The sequence below is a fragment of the Penaeus vannamei genome, chromosome 38 (assembly GCF_042767895.1).
Source record: "Penaeus vannamei isolate JL-2024 chromosome 38, ASM4276789v1, whole genome shotgun sequence".
NCBI lineage: Eukaryota > Metazoa > Arthropoda > Malacostraca > Decapoda > Penaeidae > Penaeus > Penaeus vannamei.
The window spans coordinates 10001-27500 of record NC_091586.1 but is presented as its reverse complement, the minus strand read 5'-3'; the positions used below and the strand labels follow the sequence as shown (position 1 = coordinate 27500).

Here is a 17500-nt window from a genome sequence, read left to right as displayed (position 1 = left end):
AATGGATAATTATTATTATTTTTTTTTTGGCATCCTGTCAAAGGCGGTTAGGCATCCAATCAGTGCATGGAAATTCGTTTTAAAAATCATAAATACCCTCAGAGGCATCCATGAATGATGAAGAACATCAAACTCCACATCAGTTTCGCGCCAGTCGGATAAAAAATGGAAAATGGGAAATGGTGTCAGGAAAGAAGAGGTTCAATTAATAAACAAAACGTTATCATCCACAATTGGTTCGTCAAGAGATGGTCTTGCTTAAAAAAATACGAGGAAAAAATCTTTCAAGTCGTGACATGAAAACATGAATGCCATTTGACCTTGTTGCATATATCAGGAAAGTTGCTCTTGGTTCAGTTGACTTGTATCAGTGACAAGAACATCAGAAGTGCTAAAAATGTAACTTCACTGCTTGTTAAAGAAAAGTACCCAGGCGGTCACTTTTACCAAGCACTACACACGTTATTGCAATCCTCCCCCCCTTCCCCCCTCCCCCCTAAATCCCCCCCCACCCCTGAAATATCCTCGATCCGCCAAAGAACACACAGTGAACCACACACTTTCTCCCTTTCGCTATAACTGATATAAAGTAGACTAGATATACTTTATAAAACAGCGTCTAAGAATGGGGAATTTCCTAGAGCCACAGGGAGGGAGTGTATGGCAACGATGAAGGTGAGCAGCAGGGTATATAAAGGGCAGAACGAGATGTCGCTTCTTCAGTAACCCAAGAACCACGAAAAGTAGAGGTAAAAGTGATTGGGTAAGGAGGTCGACATCTCACTATGAAGTAAGTTGAATATTGGATTTTTTTTTTTTTTTTTGCTTGGCTGTGCTCGTGTCGCCATGAGTAAAATGTGAGACAGTGAAAAATGATAATCACAATAAACATTGGGTTTTACAAATTCAAAATTTAGAGGTTCCATTTTAAAAGATAAAAATCAGTTTTATCTTTTAAAATGCGGAAGCAGTTTCCTAGAATTATAATCTTTATGCTGATTCCCGAAACACAACACTGTTACGACCCCAAACCAAATGCAACTTAACCTATAACGTGAGAGAGCTCCCTTGAAGTCGCCGAACGCTAAGCAAAGTCGAAGTAGTACAGTGTTAATCAAATAAGTGCTTCCCAAGCCATCACAACCAAGGTCTATATAAGTACAGGTCTCGTGGTAAGGCCTATGACGTCACGCGGCGTAGACTGAGAGCGGGTGGGGGTGGGGGGGATTAGAGAATGGTAGGGTGGGAAGATCACAGAAAACGGTAGCAAGTGAGCATATACTTAAGTAATTTTAAATGCCGGTTCATTGGACCATTTTCATATTGGACAAATTTCACAAGATAGACCTTGCCCACAACCTTATCAACCCCGTTTTGTAGGGAATGGTCTCAGTATCTATTTATAACTGCGTCTATAGTTTATTATTAATAATAATGATAATAATAATGATAATAACAATAATGATAATAATAATAATTATTATAATAGTAATGATAATGATAATAATAATGATAATGATAATAATAATAATAATAATAATAATGATAATGATAATAATAATGATAATGATAATAATAATGATAATAATAATAATGATGATGATAATAATAATAATAATAATAATAGTAGTAGTAGTAGTAATAATAATAATAATAATAATAATAATAATAATAATAATAATAATAATAATAATAATAATAATAATAATAATAATAATAAATATAATTATGATATGGATATCAATAATAATAACAACAACAACAACAACAATAATAGCAATAACAAAACAAAAATGATAATGTTAATAAGAGCAAGACAACATTCACCCGATCGAACACCGTCTCCCACAGGTTCTCGCCGCTTCTCCTGCTGGCGGTTGTCCCGAGCCTCGCCCTCGGCTACGGAATCGGACGCCGCGACCCCCAGGACAAGGTTGAGCTGCTGCAGGAAATCGAACAAGTTTCACAGCTTCACCAACAGGTGGAAGAAACACAGCAAGTTTCACAACATCATCAAGTTTCACAGCTTCACCAGCAGGAAGAGCTTCACCAACAAGAAGAAGAAACACAAGAAGTTTCACAACATCACCAACAGGAGGAAGAAACACAGCAAGTTTCACAGCATCATCAACAGGAAATGGAAACACAGCAAGTTTCACAGCATCACCAACAGGAAGAGGAAACACAGCAAGTTTTACAGCATCACCAGCAGGAAGAGGAAACACAGGATGTTTCACAGCTTCACCAACAAGTTTCTCAGCACAATCAACAGGACAAGGAAACACAGCAGGTTTCACAGAATCACCAACAGGTAGAAGAAACACAGCAAGTTTCACAGCATCAACAGGAAGAGGAAACACAGGAAGTTTCACAGCTTCACCAGCAGGAGGAAGAAACACAGGATGTTTCACAGCATCACCAACAGGTAGAAGAAACACAGCAAGTTTCACAGCATCACCAACAGGTAGAAGAAACACAGCAAGTTTCACAGCATCACCAGCAGGTAGAAGAAACACAGCAAGTTTCACAGCATCACCAACAGGAGGAAGAAACACAGCAAGTTTCACAGCATCACCAGCAGGAAGAGGAAACACAGGAAGTTTCACAGCTTCACCAACAAGTTTCACAGCATCACCAACAGGAGGAAGAAACACAGCAAGTTTCACAGCATCACCAGCAGGAGGAAGAAACACAGCAAGTTTCACAGCATCACCATCAGGAAGAGGAAACACAGCAAGTTTCACAGCATCACCAACAGGTACAAGAAACACAGCAAGTTTTACAGCATCACCAGCAGGAAGAGGAAACACAGGAAGTTTCTCAGCTTCACCAACAAGTTTCACAGCACAATCAACAGAACAAGGAAACACAGCAGGTTTCACAGCATCACCAGCAGGAGGAAGAAACACAGCAAGTTTCACAGCTTCACAAACAAGTTTCACAGCATCACCAGCAGGTAGAAGAAACCCAGCAAGTTTCACAGCATCGCCAGCAGGAAGAGGAAACACAGCAAGTTTCACAGCTTCACCAACAACAAGTTTCGCAGCACAATCAACAGAACAAGGAAACACAGCAGGTTTCACAGAATCACCAACAGGTAGAAGAAACACAGCAGGTTTCACAGCATCACCAACAAGTTTCACAGCTTCCCCAACAGGAGGAGCAAACACAACCGATTTCGCAGAAGGAGAGCACAAATACGGATTCACAGCTTCACCAACAAGGACAGGAAACAGCACAAGCGTCACAGCACCGGGAAGGCGAAGAGGAAAAACAGCAAAATGATTCGATTGGTGAAACAGAACAGATCTCGCAGCATCACCAACAGCAAGGGGAGATGGGACAGGTTTCAGAGCATCAAACGGAACACGTCTACCCAGCTGAGTCCAGGAAAGAGGTGTGGTACCTTCCTGGTCATTTTCTTTCTTCTCCTTTTTCTGTCATTCTCTTCTTGTTGGCCTCCTCGCCCTTCTTTCTCTCTCTCTCCATCGTCCTCTTCCTCTTTCTTTCTTTTTTTCTCTCTTTCTCTCACTCACTCTCTCTCTCTCTCTCTCTCTCTCTCTGTCTCTGTCTCTGTCTCTCTCTCTCTCTCTCTCTCTCTCTCTCTTTCCCCCTCTCTCTCTCTCTCATTGTATATCCATTTCAAGTTGGTTTCAGAAATTTACTCGAATTGCAGGTACGTGAAGTGACTAGACATTGCTGTCAATGGAGGCATACGAATAGATAACTCAGCCAGTGCAAGATGTGTAATAGACGCGCTTCGATAAAAAGAAAAATAATAATTCGATGGAAATGACACGTTCAGTTAGCACATCATTCGTTTTTTTTTTTTTTTTTTTTTTTTTTTTTGTTTTTTTTTAGTTGTGCGTCTGTTTCTTCCCAATAAACTGTCCGGAGCTTCTCATTCTGTTGAAACCAGAGGTGAGCGAGGCGGGGGGGGGGTGTATGCGTCGATTTCTTGAAGACCCTCCTCTTACTCTTCTCCTTTTTACCCAGACGTGCCCACCCCTGCCCACCGTGACAATTTCCGTCCCGACTTACATCACCACGACGGCCACCGATCACCACACGCTCCTCTCGACTGTCCTGGAACCCACTTACGTCACGGAGACCGAATATGTCACGGAGACCTCGACTCTCCATCGCACCGAGACCGTCACGGACCTGCAGGTGGGAAGAAATGCGATCTCTCTCTCTCTATTTTTCTTTCTTTCTTTCTCTCTCTCTCTCTCTCTTTATTTTTCTTTCTTTCTTTCTCTTTCTCTCTCTCTCTCTTTATTTTTCTTTCTTTCTTTCTCTCTCTCTCTCTCTCTCTTTATTTTTTCTTTCTTTCTTTCTCTTTCTCTCTCTCTCTCTCTCTCTCTCTCTCTCTCTCTCTCTCTCTCTCTCTCTCTCTCTCTCTCTCTCTCTCTCTCTCTCTCTCTCTCTCTCTCTCTCTCTCTCTCACTCACTCACTCACTCACTTTCGACTGTTTCGACTGTTGTCTTGATTCCTTTTCGAACCCTAGACCTCCTATTAATCATTTATGGACTTTTCATCAGAATGTGTTTAAAGAACATACAAGGCCTTTTTTCCAATTTTCTTGGCATGAGCAATACTTATGAATGGTTTTGAGTAGTAAAACTAGGTTTACAAATGATTCACTTCTGTTACACTTCAGTTCCAGATAAAAAATAGTCTAGAGAATTTGTTTAAATAGATGGAGAAGATATTCGACAAAGAGTAACTCATTTCATATTTGATATATTCACAGGCCTTATAATATCAGCTAAAATGTTTAATTAAAAAAATCACAGTATTGGTATGCACTCGGCTAAAAGCAAAATATGATTTGATTGCAGTGAATCGCAACTTCCATCATCATCATGAAATCATTAAACTTCCACCTTCGAGAGGCATTTTAATCCCATCTTTAGAGTCAGTCGATAAACACGTGAAACAAGATTAAAGAAAGGAAGAAGAAACGAAAAGAAAAGAAAAAATCAGTTGCGAAATGAAGCCAAATGCTACTTCTTCACTTAACCCTTTACCCCTAAACAGGAAGTCACAGAGACAGAAACAGAATTCGTTCCCCAACACGTCACGACCACAGAGCGAGTGACGACCACAGAACTTCAGACAAAATACGTGACGTTCACAGTGGAGGTGGAAGATTACGTCACCGTCACGAAGGATTGCCACAGCGCTGTCAAAGGTGGGTTTAAAGTATGTTTCACTTGACCGCTGTTCATAAAAGGTGGGTTTTAAACGTCCTTCATTTGATGCTGCATCTCCCGTGTGATGAATTGTTATCACAATTTTTATTACATCATTATTATTATTGTTATTATTATTATTATTATTATTATTATTATTATTATTATTATTATTATTATTATTATTATTATTATTATTATTATCATTATTATTATTATTATCATTATCATTATTATTATTATTATTATTATTATTATTATTATTATTATTATTATTATTATTATTATTATTATTATTATTAGCATAGCCATTGTTATTGCTAAACTTTATTATTATTATCATTATCATTATTTTCTTCTTCTTCTTATTATTATTATTATGATGACATTACTGTTATTATTATGATATTGCTATTATCATCATTTATATTATCATCTTTATAATCATTACTGTGTTTGTCATTGTTATTATTGTTATTATTATTATCATTATTGTTATTATTATTATTATTATCATTATTATTATTATTATCATTAGTTATTATTTTCATTATGCTTTTCGTATTATTATTATCATCATCATCATTATCATCAAAATTGTCATACTTGTTATAATCATAATTGTAAAAGTAATAGTAGGTACAGTAACAACAGCAGTTACTTTGTTGTAGTTGTAATAACATTATTACCATTAATACCTCTGATATTATTCCTATTAATGTTGTACTATTGCTGATGTTATATCTGTGATTATCGTTGTTATCAGTTACAATTTGGTAATGAAATGATAATCGTAAAAATTGTAGCATTGGATAGATATAAGGAAATAAACAACGACTGCTATGATAATGGTGATGGTCATGATAATGATGGTGATGATAATGATGATGGTGATGCTTTTTTTCTCCCCTTCTTTTTCTGTTATTCTCTTCTCGTTCGCCTCCTCGCCCCTCTCTCTCTCTCTCTGTCTCTGTCTCTCTCTCTCTCTCTCTCTCTGTCTCTGTCTCTCTGTCTCTCTCTTTTTCGCTCTCTCTCTCTCTCTTTCACTCTCTATCTCTCTTTCTGTCTCTCTTTCTTTCTCTCTCTCTCTCTCTCTCTCTCACTCTCTATCTCTCTCTCACTCTCTATCTCTCTCTCACTCTCTATCTCTCTCTCACTCTCTATCTCTCTCTCTCTCTCTCTTTCTCTCTCTCTCTCTCTCTATCTCTCTCTTTGTCTCTCTACATGCCATTAGTGCTATTACGAAGATGTATATTCAAATAATTCTTCTTTTCCAGGTTATGGGAAGTGAGGCTCGTCTGCGTGCCAGATGCAAGACAAGTTATTTTCACACCTTTTCACATGCTTACAAAAACATGTTTTTTTTCTTCTTTTCGTTTCCAGTTTTTTTTCTGTAAATTCTAAACTTATTAAAAGACGCTCATGTCCATCTACCTCGCATGCGCGTACACACATATACGCATACATGTATAAACAAACGCATACGTACATACACGCGGGAGAAAACGAACACCACACACACACACACACACACACACACACACACACACACACACACACACACACACACACACACACACACAGACGCACACACACACGCACACACACATATGAAGCTTTCATCCGGGTACTTCTATGGCCCTACGAGTACCAGTTCCCGCGTGACGTAGCTACTTAGATGCTTCTATCACTTATTTCTTCTTTTGTCTTAGCTTTGTCTTTCTCTCGCTTGTTTCTTCTCCTTTTCCTGTAGCTTTGTACTTTATCCTTTCTTATTTCTTCTTCTTTTGCTTTAGCTTTGTCTTTCTCTTGCTTGTTTCTTCGCCTTCTTCTGTAGCTTTGTACTTTATCCTTTCTTATCTCTTCTTCTTTTGCCTTTGCTTTGTCTTTCTCTCGCTCGCTTTTCCTGTAGCTTTGTACTTTATTTTCTTATTTCTTCTTCTTTTGTTGTAGCTGTGTCCGATATTCTCTCCTATTTCTTCTTCTTATGTTGTGGTTTTGTTTAATATTCTCTCACTTATTTCTCCCCTTTTTGCTGTAACTTTGTCCGATATTCTTTCTTATCTCTCCTTTTGCTGTCCTATATATCTCTCATTTCTTCTTCTCTTTCTTTTGCTACAGCACTGTCCCATATTCTGTCCTTTGCGAAAACCATTACATTATCATGAAGACCAAAAGCACCACCATGGTACAGTAGTAGACAATATTTCTTAAAATCATACGTATCATAATCCGACATCCTCTATTGATAATGCTCCAACACAAGGTCTATATAAGTACTTATATAGATACTTATATAGACCTTGCTCCAACACTGGCAGTATTTATCGTCGAACGTAATTAAAATGGAAATAATTATGATTTTGTATACGGTCCTGTGGTTGCCAACACAGCAGGATGAGAGTGGACTGTGGAATAATCTGCCTGAGGTACACGCGTTGCACAAAGCACTTGAAGGTGTAGTTTGCCTTTGGGTGAACTTCAGAACACGAGCTACAACGTCCCGTGGCAGAACGAGAGAACGTGGTACGTGAACGTGGCAGAACGTCGGGGAGAACTGGAACAGCTCCGGTGTTGCTACGGCTGTTATGTGTTCTTCGAATACCCTAAAAAAATAAAGATTTCATATCCTGTTAATTGTAAATTATAAACAACAATGTTAGTCTGTAAGCAAAAATTGCATTTTGTTCTCATTTGAATCTCCCCAATAAATATTTTTTTTGAGATATAATGGTGTCGACAATCCTGAAGAGTCAGTATTTACATCAAATCCAACTTCTACACGTTCTATTTGGCTTCATAATCCATTAATTCGCGTGAATTGTGTTGAGCAACCTTGCGATAGCTACGGAGGGACTAACAGAAAGGTGTACTGACTAAATGTAAGTGACAAAAACTCTATAATGTAAGGGCCACGTATTGCGGGATCTCCATCAGGATGTACTGACGAATTCTCAAAATCATCATGAATATAACATATAGTTGATACACTATAAAAGTTGAAATTACTTTCCTTCTCGCAACTACCTCAAGGCAACGGTCCCCTGAAAGTGTTGAAAAGCTTGAAGAAACACTTTCTGAACAGGAATCTGGAATTGATCGACATACCTTGTTCAACCTTATTCTGTTCACGTTGATGCAATATGCACATCAATAACAACAATTTCTTGCGAGTGCGAACGAGGTTCAGCCAGTCACTACTTTCTACCGCGACCAGCAAAGCCCAAAATGAGAGCTTGGCTTCCGGACAGACGCCCATAAGGTGTGGCTTCTGGGCCATGGCCCGTCATCAGCGGCCAAAGCGGAGATGCGATGATCTCTGCTCCTCCACGAACTTCACCAACAGGGACAGGTCACTGTACTCACTCTGGCCTCTGGACTGGCTCCTAGTGTACCAGCTGTTGAGCAGGGGTGGCAGCTGCTGGCCTTCAAAGAGTCGGCGCAGGAACTGGCCGACCCTGAAGATGTCAGGACTAGCAATATCCTCCCTTACTCTCTGGCGGGGCGGCATGGTGACCCCGAAGTCGATAAGGGTCACCACGGGGCCCGACGCGGTCAGCCTGAAACACGCGTTCTGCATCTTGACGTCATTATGGACGAAGCCGTGCTGGTGCAAGTCCGAAAGGATCTTGCACAGCTGCGTCAAGATGGAGAACTTGTGGTTCATGTCCAGCTTGCCTAAGCGAGCATGGTAGTCTAGGGAATGGCCTGCGTACTCGGTCACGAGACCTAGTTTCTTTGGGCAGAGGCCGACGAGGCGCTGAAAGCCAGTGTGATATTCAGAAAAGAGCTACATTATAAATGCCTCTGTGATAATGGTTCGGTAAATTTCGATACATGCTGCAAATTTCACCACCAGCATCTTTTCCTTGTTCATAAAGGCCTTCCCAGAAGCGCCCTCGCCCAACGCCTCGGGCCTCTTCCCCATATATGTCTTGAGCTCCTCACGGGAGAGGACGGGAAGTGCAAAATCGGCGCACAGTTGGTTCAAAACGCTGATATCGTCACGCGTTGGGCTTCGATGTTTAGACGCGTCGCTGAAGGATAATGATCTCAACCTCTGGAAGCAGTCTTAGAGTGACTGATTTTTTTCTGCGGATCCGGGCGGGGTAGCTTCTGCTGTGCTAAAACAATTTGAGGCTGCCTCTTCTCCTGCTCTCCAGGCAGAATGATTTTGACAGGCTTCTGCTTGCCCTCCTCTTTGTGCTCTCTGCCTTCATCCTTCCTCACCTTGTGAGAGACCTCGTCGGCCCTGTGGTGATGGCGCTTTTCAGAGGATCGGGGGGTCTTCTCCTTCCGTGGAGCCTCCTGCTCTCTGCCTTCAGCCTTCCTCAGCTTCTTCCGAGGACCCATCTCGGCCCCATCATGAGGGCGCTTAGCAACGGGCGCCTGGGCGGTCTGCTCCTCATCGGGAACCACTTTTGTTACAAGGTACATCAATTTGGGGCAGACGCTCACGATGACGTGTTGTTTCAGGTTCATAACCTTCCAAAGGACCTCTTTAAATGTCCCAAGGTTCTTGGCTTGCATAATGAACGCCCCTTTCTTAGGGTTTACCGAGAATTTCTTGCATTTCTTCTCACACACTATATATATATATTATATATATACATGTATGTGTATATATATATATATATATATATATATATATATATATATATATATATATATATATATATATATATATAATGTGTGTGTGTGTGTGTATGTGTGTGTGTGTGTGTATATATATGTACATATACATATATATTTACATGTATATATAATATATATACACCTTACCTTGTCCCAACACTTTAGTCTCTTCCAAAAGGTTACAAACCTTCGGCCAGGGAGTTTAAACCATAGATCGTTCTTCATTTAGGAAAGCTACTGAGCCCCAAGACCATTAGAAAAGTCTTATTCCAAAATGCTATTATGTTTCATAGAATAATGTGCTAGATACAGTCGGGCAAAAACGGGATTGCTGACTGGCGTCTGTGTGTGTGTGTGCGTGCGCGTGTGTGCGGCAGTACAAAGAGACAGGCAAAGGAATGACCACAAAAAACATAATTTCAATTACAAGGCAACATAAAAAACAATAAACTTTTCATCTTTATTTTACATTGACAATCAACAGGGTTACTTGTATTCAAAGTCCAGCAGTAAAAATAACAGCCTCCTTTTCTACAATTTCAGTCTCATTAATTACACATAAAATATAGAAAAAGTCTTCATCTTCACTGAACTCAAAAAGATTCAAATGGAGTTGGGTAATTTGTACAAACAATAATTTGTAGGATTTTTTTTTTTTGTAAATTTCATTATAATTATATTTTCAACATAAAACATCTCTTTAACAAATGTACAAGATAGCTGTACTCATCAACAGTAGATAAAAAATAGATAACATATATGGAGTGACGGTGCAAATGGAAAAGAATTCGCATTTTGTCTGAAGTACAGAATTATTTTTATATGATTTCCACAAAACTTATGTCTTGCACCCTCTCATTATCCATTCATATATATTTACATGTAGAAAAATATCAAATAAATTATCAGGATTATCACTGTCATTTTGCTTGTTTTTTTCTTCCCTAAAAGAATAGAAACATGTACACACGAAAAACTAATGGGCAGAAATCATTACAGACGCAGTTCTTTGTAGTTGCAATCATATCTTCTTTAGTAAAATGTAAAATCTATTAATTCCTGAAGGTCTGGGATATTTACTGTGGAAGGATTAATAGCAAGGAAGGAGATTAACAGCTTAAAAAGTGGAAAATGGAATCCGTCTTGAGATTTACATTCCATGAAGAAAGATTAGCATTTGGCATCACATCTTTGTAAATGTCTTCGGCGTTAGTTCCACGCACTCAGAGCGGAGGGCGCGGAACATGGAAAGACGGGGTCCAGGAGTTCATTGACCTTCAATGAGTATTTTTTTTTTTCTTTTAACTTTCTTTTATTACAAATGTTATGCACATATACAACCTGCAAACCATCAGCAATGAACAGCGTTTACTTCCTCGATGCTAGGTAAGCAGGCAATCAGTTTTTTATATATATAGAATTTAAAAGCATTGTGCTGCCCTAAAGCTCAAAAGTATTTCAGCTGAATTCCAACATGCTCACAGTATTTGTCAACAATATTTTGCAACCTTATCTATGTAACAATGTGATTAACCATAATTAAACAAAGGCTTTTCAAAATACCTAAGTAATGCAATAACAAAAAAAAAAGAAAAAAAAAAGTTACAAATAGTTTTGGGCATGCACAGTTAACAAAAACAAAACAAAAACAAAGAAAAAAAAAATGAAAAAAAAGAGAGAAAAGGAAATAGAAGGGGTAAAAAGAAGGGGAGAAGAGGACATAGATTATTAGGCTGTGACAAAAACAACTTGCTCTGGACACTAAGCCACAACATAGAGAAGGTACCTCAATAAGCTCTAGAACTCAATTCACAGCACATTTACTTATAAGAAAGTGAAAAGTGAATATTCAAAATATAACCACATATACCTCAGGCCTTGATTGAAATACCTTAATGGAACAATTTCAAGAATGACAGGGAAGTAGGGAGAGGGAGAGAGGGCAGGGAGAGGGAGAGAGGGGTAGAGAGAGAGGGGTAGAGAGAGAGGGGTAGAGAGAGAGGGGGGAGAGGGAGGGGGGAGAGGGAGAGGGGGGAGAGGGAGAGGGGGGAGAGGGAGGGGGGAGAGGGAGAGGGAGAGGGAGAGGGAGAGGGAGAGGGAGAGGGAGAGGGAGAGGGAGAGGGAGAGGGAGAGGGAGAGGAGAGGAGAGAGGAGAGGGAGAGAGAGAGAGAGAGAGAGAGAGAGAGAGAGAGAGAGAGAGAGAGAGAGAGAGAGAGAGAGAGAGAGAGAGAGAGAGAGAGAGAGAGAGAGAGAGAGAGAGAGAGAGAGAGAGAGAGAGAGTGTGAGAGAGAGAGAGAGATAACATTCCATAATTTCAGCTTCTTTTTTTACAATTAAATTCTTTAACTTGGGACATACACTATAGCTTTAAATCTCACGTGACAAATCAGACCTAATATTTGTGACATATGAATTGGAGAGAAAGAGAGAGAGAGAGAGGGGGGATGGGGAACAGAGGAGAAAGAGGGAGGAGTGTCACCGAACTGAAAGAGATGATTATCAAACAGCTGCACTAGTATCTGTGCATCGGTATAGTAAAATATCCTATAAGCTTTGATACAAAAAATGGACAATCAACCCATGAATAATTTGAGACAATTCATCATTATTAACAAAATTTACAATTTATGCTAAAGGATTCAAAGTTATCGCTCCGACAGATTTTCACATTTTTGATGTGAGCTCACTGTAGCAGCCATCACAAACTCTGACTGACTTTTTATTGGCTTCCAGAGGGGCCTGTTTACTAGAGCAGTCATTGCAGAAGATCTGTCCGCAGTTACGACAGTGGTGACGTCTTATTGTCATTGAGAAATTCTTGTTGCAGCTGTGGCAGTTTAGCACCTCTGAGTCATCCACCCATTTTCTTCCTGCCAGTTTCATAGTTTCCATCTGTAAAAGAGTATATGATACAATCAATCTCTGCTCCCACTGATAATGCTCAGAGTAAAAAAACTGATTTCTGTGAGAGAGTATGTCATAAGGAAGTCACTAACAAATGGGACTTTGCAGAACCCTAAGATTCCAAAAGAGATAATGGGGAAAAATCATAAATAAAATAATACAGAAAAAACAAAACAATTATGATGCTCATTGTACATCTTATCCTGATTTAGTTATGTGACTACATTCATTTTTTTCTTCTTTGCACATGCAGTCCCAACCCCACCTCCCACATGTAATATAACTGAACATGTGCTTTATTTATCTAGTTTCCTCTGTTGCTGTTTCTTAACATAAGAAAACTGATTCAGGGATCCCCATGGGTTGTTAAAAACAAATGAACAATCAGAAAAAAACTATTGACATAGATAAAGAAAAGAGAATTAAACAGTAAATTATTATGATGGTGATGTAGGCGCATATCATGCCGTGTTCTAATATCAAGCACAACTTCCCCAACACAATACCTGCAGGTTCTGATTCTCTCTTCCAAGTTCTTGCAGGGCGGCTGTGGAGTCATCCAGCTTTCGTCTCAACTGGGTGAGCTGACTCTGCAGGCGCTCAACCTCTGATTCGGCAGCAACACAGCGCTCCACTAACCCTCGCTGCTCTTCTGCTGCAGTTTCCACTCGCACCTGTAAGATATTGCCAACCTTTATTAACATAAACCTTGCAATAATAATTTCAAAATGATTTAAATAAAAATAAATATCTTTCACAGCAAGTTTTTCAAATTACTCAGGGCAGAAAGGATATATGAGAGAGAGAGAGAGAGAGAGAGAGAGAGAGAGAGAGATAGAAAGAGATAGAGAGAGAAAGAGATAGAGAGAGAAAGAGATAGAAAGAGATAGAGATAGAAATAGAGAGAAAGAGAGAGAAAGAGAGAGAAAGAGAGAGAAAGAGAGAGAAAGAGAAAGAGAGAGAAAGAGATAGAGAGAGAAAGAGATAGAGAGAGAAAGAGAGAAAGAGAGAAGAGAGAGAGAGAGAGAGAGAGAGAGAGAGAGAGAGAGAGAGAGAGAGAGAGAGATTGAGAGACAGAGACAGAGAAAGAGAGAGCGAGAAAAAGAGAGAAAGGAGAGAGAGAGAGAAGGAGAGAGAGAGAGAGAGAGAGAGAGAGAGAGAGAGAGAAGAGAGAGAAGAGAGAGAGAGAGAGAAAGAGACAGAGAGAAAGAGAGCGAAAGAGAGAGAAAGAGAAGAGAGAGAAAGAGAAAGAGAGAGAAAGAGAGAGAAAGAGAAAGAGAGAGAGAGAGAAAGAGAAAGAGAGAGAAAGAGAAAGAGAGAGAAAGAGAGAGAAAGAGAAAGAGAAAGAGAGAGAAAGAGAAAGAGAAAGAGAGAGAGAAAGAGAGAGAGAGCAGTAAGAGACAAAGAGGGAAAGAAAGAAAGAGGGAAAGAGAAAGAGAGATAAACAAACAATCTCCTCAAAGGCAAACAAAAAATACCTCAAGTTCCAGCTTATCCCCTGCCAAGCTAGCCACCTCAGCCTCCAGCGTTGCCAGTCTTCCTTCCATCTCGATGCTCTTCTTGCGCTCGCTCTCCAATTGGCTGTTAATCTTCATTACCTAAAAATGGGATTTCCTGATTGTCTAAAATCAATATAATCTTAACATCTTGTAATCTAATACAGAAACAAAACATACATTAACTAGAATAAACCACACTTGTATAGCATTTTCATTTCTTGGTAATTAGGCTAAACTTAAGTATTTTTAAAACTAATACTTTAAAAATATAATATCAGAAAAATGATTTCACTGAAAAGTTATTGAGTACCTAAAAATTGTGTAGATATGCCATTTATATTCATCAGTTTCTGAAATCTAGAAAGTGAGATCATTGTTTCAGTCAAATAAGTAACGCATACACACAAAAACCAGCGTGCGCAAGATAAAACAACGTACCTCTTGCTTCTGGGCATCAATTTCAAGCTGGAGGTCCTTCTGTAGTTTGGCTGAGGATTCTTCCAGGTTCAGCAACTGAGCTTCAGCTTCTTCCTTCTCCTGATGCACTGCTGCCAATTCTGCTGCGTGCTGGCCTGCCATAGCCGAGCGCAATGACGTCTCTTCACTTACCTTTAGGATAGAGGAAATGTGACATTTTAAATCTCTGATAACTTGTTCCAATAAAGTTTCCCCTAAAGATTATGAAATAGCATCATTACTTGTGTCTAATGAAAAGTATGCTCCCCTTTTTACTGTCTGCCTTTTTATCACATATTCAACTAAACTAAAGGAAAAGAAAAATAGAAACCAAAAAAATTACACACTTTATCTTGGAGAGAGTTAATTTTCTCTTCTAGTGCCTCCTTTTGGGATATCAAAGCTGCAGTCTCCTTCTCCAAGTCCCCAATGCGGCCCCTTAGTTCTGCTGAAACTTTCTCAGCTTCCTGTAGAGATGAAAAAAAAAGAAAAGAAGAAAGAATAAACCTGTCTTAGGCAAAAATTGGCTTGGGCATATATTACAACAACAAAGCAATGAAAAGGCATATAAATTACAGGGTATGGAGTGGAACACAAGAGGAAAACTAAAACAAAAAAAAGGTATGGACTGTGAAGGAGAGACAAAGGAAGATTAGGAAGAGGAAAAAGAAGAGGAGGAAGTGAAAGAGGAAGAGGGAAGGCAGGAAGACAAGAACAGAAAACAGGAAGAGGAAAAAGGAGAGGAGGAAGATATGAGGAAGTGTAGAGAGAAACAAATGAGGAGGTGAAGGAGGAAAGGGAGCAAGAAAAAGAAGAGGAAGTGCCCTAAGGAAGGCAAGGAAGAGAAGTGAAGGAAGACAGGGTGAATATGAATGAGATATATGGACATGACTATGAAGACAACTCCACCAAAAGAAAATAACCCAAAAAGATAAAGATAGAAAGAAAGAAAGAAAGAAAAAAAGAGAGAGACAACCTAGGATGTTAACCACATAAAGATATTGTAATCTGTAAGTGAAACTCACCTGCAGATCTCCCTTAGATACCTTCAACTCATGAGCCACCATGTCTCTTGCCTTCTGTAAATCTGCCTTTTCTGTAACGAGACTTGACTTTTCTTCTGAAAGCTGCTTGGCTTCGTTTTGTAAACTCTCACACTTCCCTTCCAGATCTTGCACCTGCTTGGCTGAATTATCCTGGTGCATCTTCAGGGAGTTTTCTAACTGCTCCTTGGTGTTTTCTAGGGAAAGAACACTCTCCTGTAGAGTGCTCTTCTCTGTGGCCAGACGCTTCACCTCGGCATCCAGGGCACTTGACTTAGCTTGAGCTGCCTTCACGTCAGTATCAAGAGATTGGCTGTGCGACTGCAGTGTTTGGGCTTCTTCCTTGAACGTCTGTGCCTCCTTCAGAGCTGCATCGAGGCTCTTCTTGACCTGCTCCTTCTCACCGAGCTCATCCTTCATCCTGGATTGCAGCTCCTCCAGGCTTTGTGCTTTCTTCTTCAAGTTCTCCTTCAGGGTCTCCAACTCTGTCTTCAGGGCCTTGGAGGCAGCTTGCACATTGTTCAGGTTCTCCTGGGTGTCCTGGAGGCTTCGCTCAGCCTGCGTCTTCTTACTGTCAGCTTCCTGTAGCTTTTTCTTGATTTCTCCAATTTCCATGTCTTTCCCCTTGACAGCTTCTCTCTCCTTATTCAGGTCATTCTTTAGGGAGTTGATGACTTTGACCTGCTCTTGAAGACTTTCTAAGGCTTTGTCCTTTTCTCTTAGGGATGTCTCCAAAGCTGCTGTTTTAGCACTTGCATCCTTCAACATGTTGCCAGAATTGGCAATTTTGTTGTTGAGCTGCTCAATCGTCTCAGATTTGGATACTAGAGCATTCTCTGCTGTATTGCGGGAGTGCTCTGCATCTCTCAGCGCTTTCCTCAGTTCCTCCACCTGCTCTGTCTTCTTCTGCAAGACTTCACTCTCTTCTTTAGATGCATCATTGATTTTCTCTTTTAGGCTCTCCAGTTCCCCTGCCTAGAATGGATGCAAAATTAAGAAAAAGAATACACAGCATGCCTCAATGCTATCTGCAATGATCAACCTCAATTAAATTGCAATGTTACAAAAAAGGTCAATTCTAAGTAACTGTAAAGCATCTGCAAGCAGATAAGATGGAAGAAGCACTATCATCAAACTTACCTTTTCACTAAGTTCTCTTGTCAAGTTGTTCTTCTCAGTCTCGACTTCTGTTAATTTACCCTGCACTGCTGCCACCTGGTCACGGTGGCTATCTAGTTCAGATTGTGTGGCTGTGTGCTTTGCGTTCAGTTCTGATAACTGCAAATACAAGGTATGGACTTTAATAACTCTTCTTGAATGGTTTAAAAGACATCAGAAATAAAATCAGGATAGAATCACACCAAACTGATGGCCCTGAAACACCATCAAATATGTGAATAATAATTTACATTCTCACAGTAAAACTCCCTCAACTAATGCACTACATTCCTTCCTCCTAAGGAAGACCAAGGGGTGCCTTGGAATAATGTTGTCACTTACCTGAGCTTCAAGAGCCTGTATATTCTCCATATAATTGGCACATTTGGATTTGAGTTCATCGACCTGCTGTTTGTTCCCCATCATGACAATTTCTTTGTCTTCCATCTGGCTCTGCAGCTGAGCAAAATCTTCATCTTTCTCCTGTTGAAGAAAAGAATGAAGTTTTCTCTTCTTTACCGAGTCAAATCAATCAATTCTAGGAGACAAATTTTGCTTAACTTGGTGATGCAGGGCATTCTGTACATGGACTGCCCATTGTGATTTTGT

At 39.7% G+C, this 17500-nt stretch overlaps 2 protein-coding genes across 3 annotated transcripts in view; one reads left to right on the top strand and one right to left on the bottom strand.

The window, feature by feature from the left end:
* Nucleotides 1-697: 697 nt before the first annotated feature.
* On the top strand, nt 698-7876 carry LOC113827337 (involucrin). 2 transcript variants are annotated; one of them, XM_070115933.1, is made up of 6 exons: nt 698-790; nt 1852-2311; nt 2543-3397; nt 3997-4170; nt 5042-5195; nt 6474-7876. In XM_070115933.1, the coding sequence occupies exons 1-6, from the start codon at nt 786-788 to the stop codon at nt 6485-6487; spliced, it is 1662 nt and encodes a 553-aa protein (XP_069972034.1). In that variant the 5' UTR covers nt 698-785; the 3' UTR covers nt 6488-7876. The 2 variants fall into 2 exon arrangements, with proteins under 2 accessions (XP_069972034.1, XP_069972033.1); XM_070115932.1 differs by having other exon boundaries at nt 1852-3397.
* Nucleotides 7877-10277: 2401 nt separating this feature from the next.
* The window catches only part of LOC113828458 (early endosome antigen 1), a gene marked incomplete at its 5' end in the record, with an annotated part of 16631 nt that continues 9408 nt past the window's right edge, over nt 10278-17500 (bottom strand). Inside the window, 8 exon segments of the mRNA XM_070116205.1 lie at nt 10278-12723; nt 13242-13409; nt 14214-14333; nt 14673-14843; nt 15038-15157; nt 15716-16708; nt 16874-17011; nt 17234-17374. Coding sequence (XP_069972306.1) covers nt 12496-12723; nt 13242-13409; nt 14214-14333; nt 14673-14843; nt 15038-15157; nt 15716-16708; nt 16874-17011; nt 17234-17374 — 2079 coding nt within the window.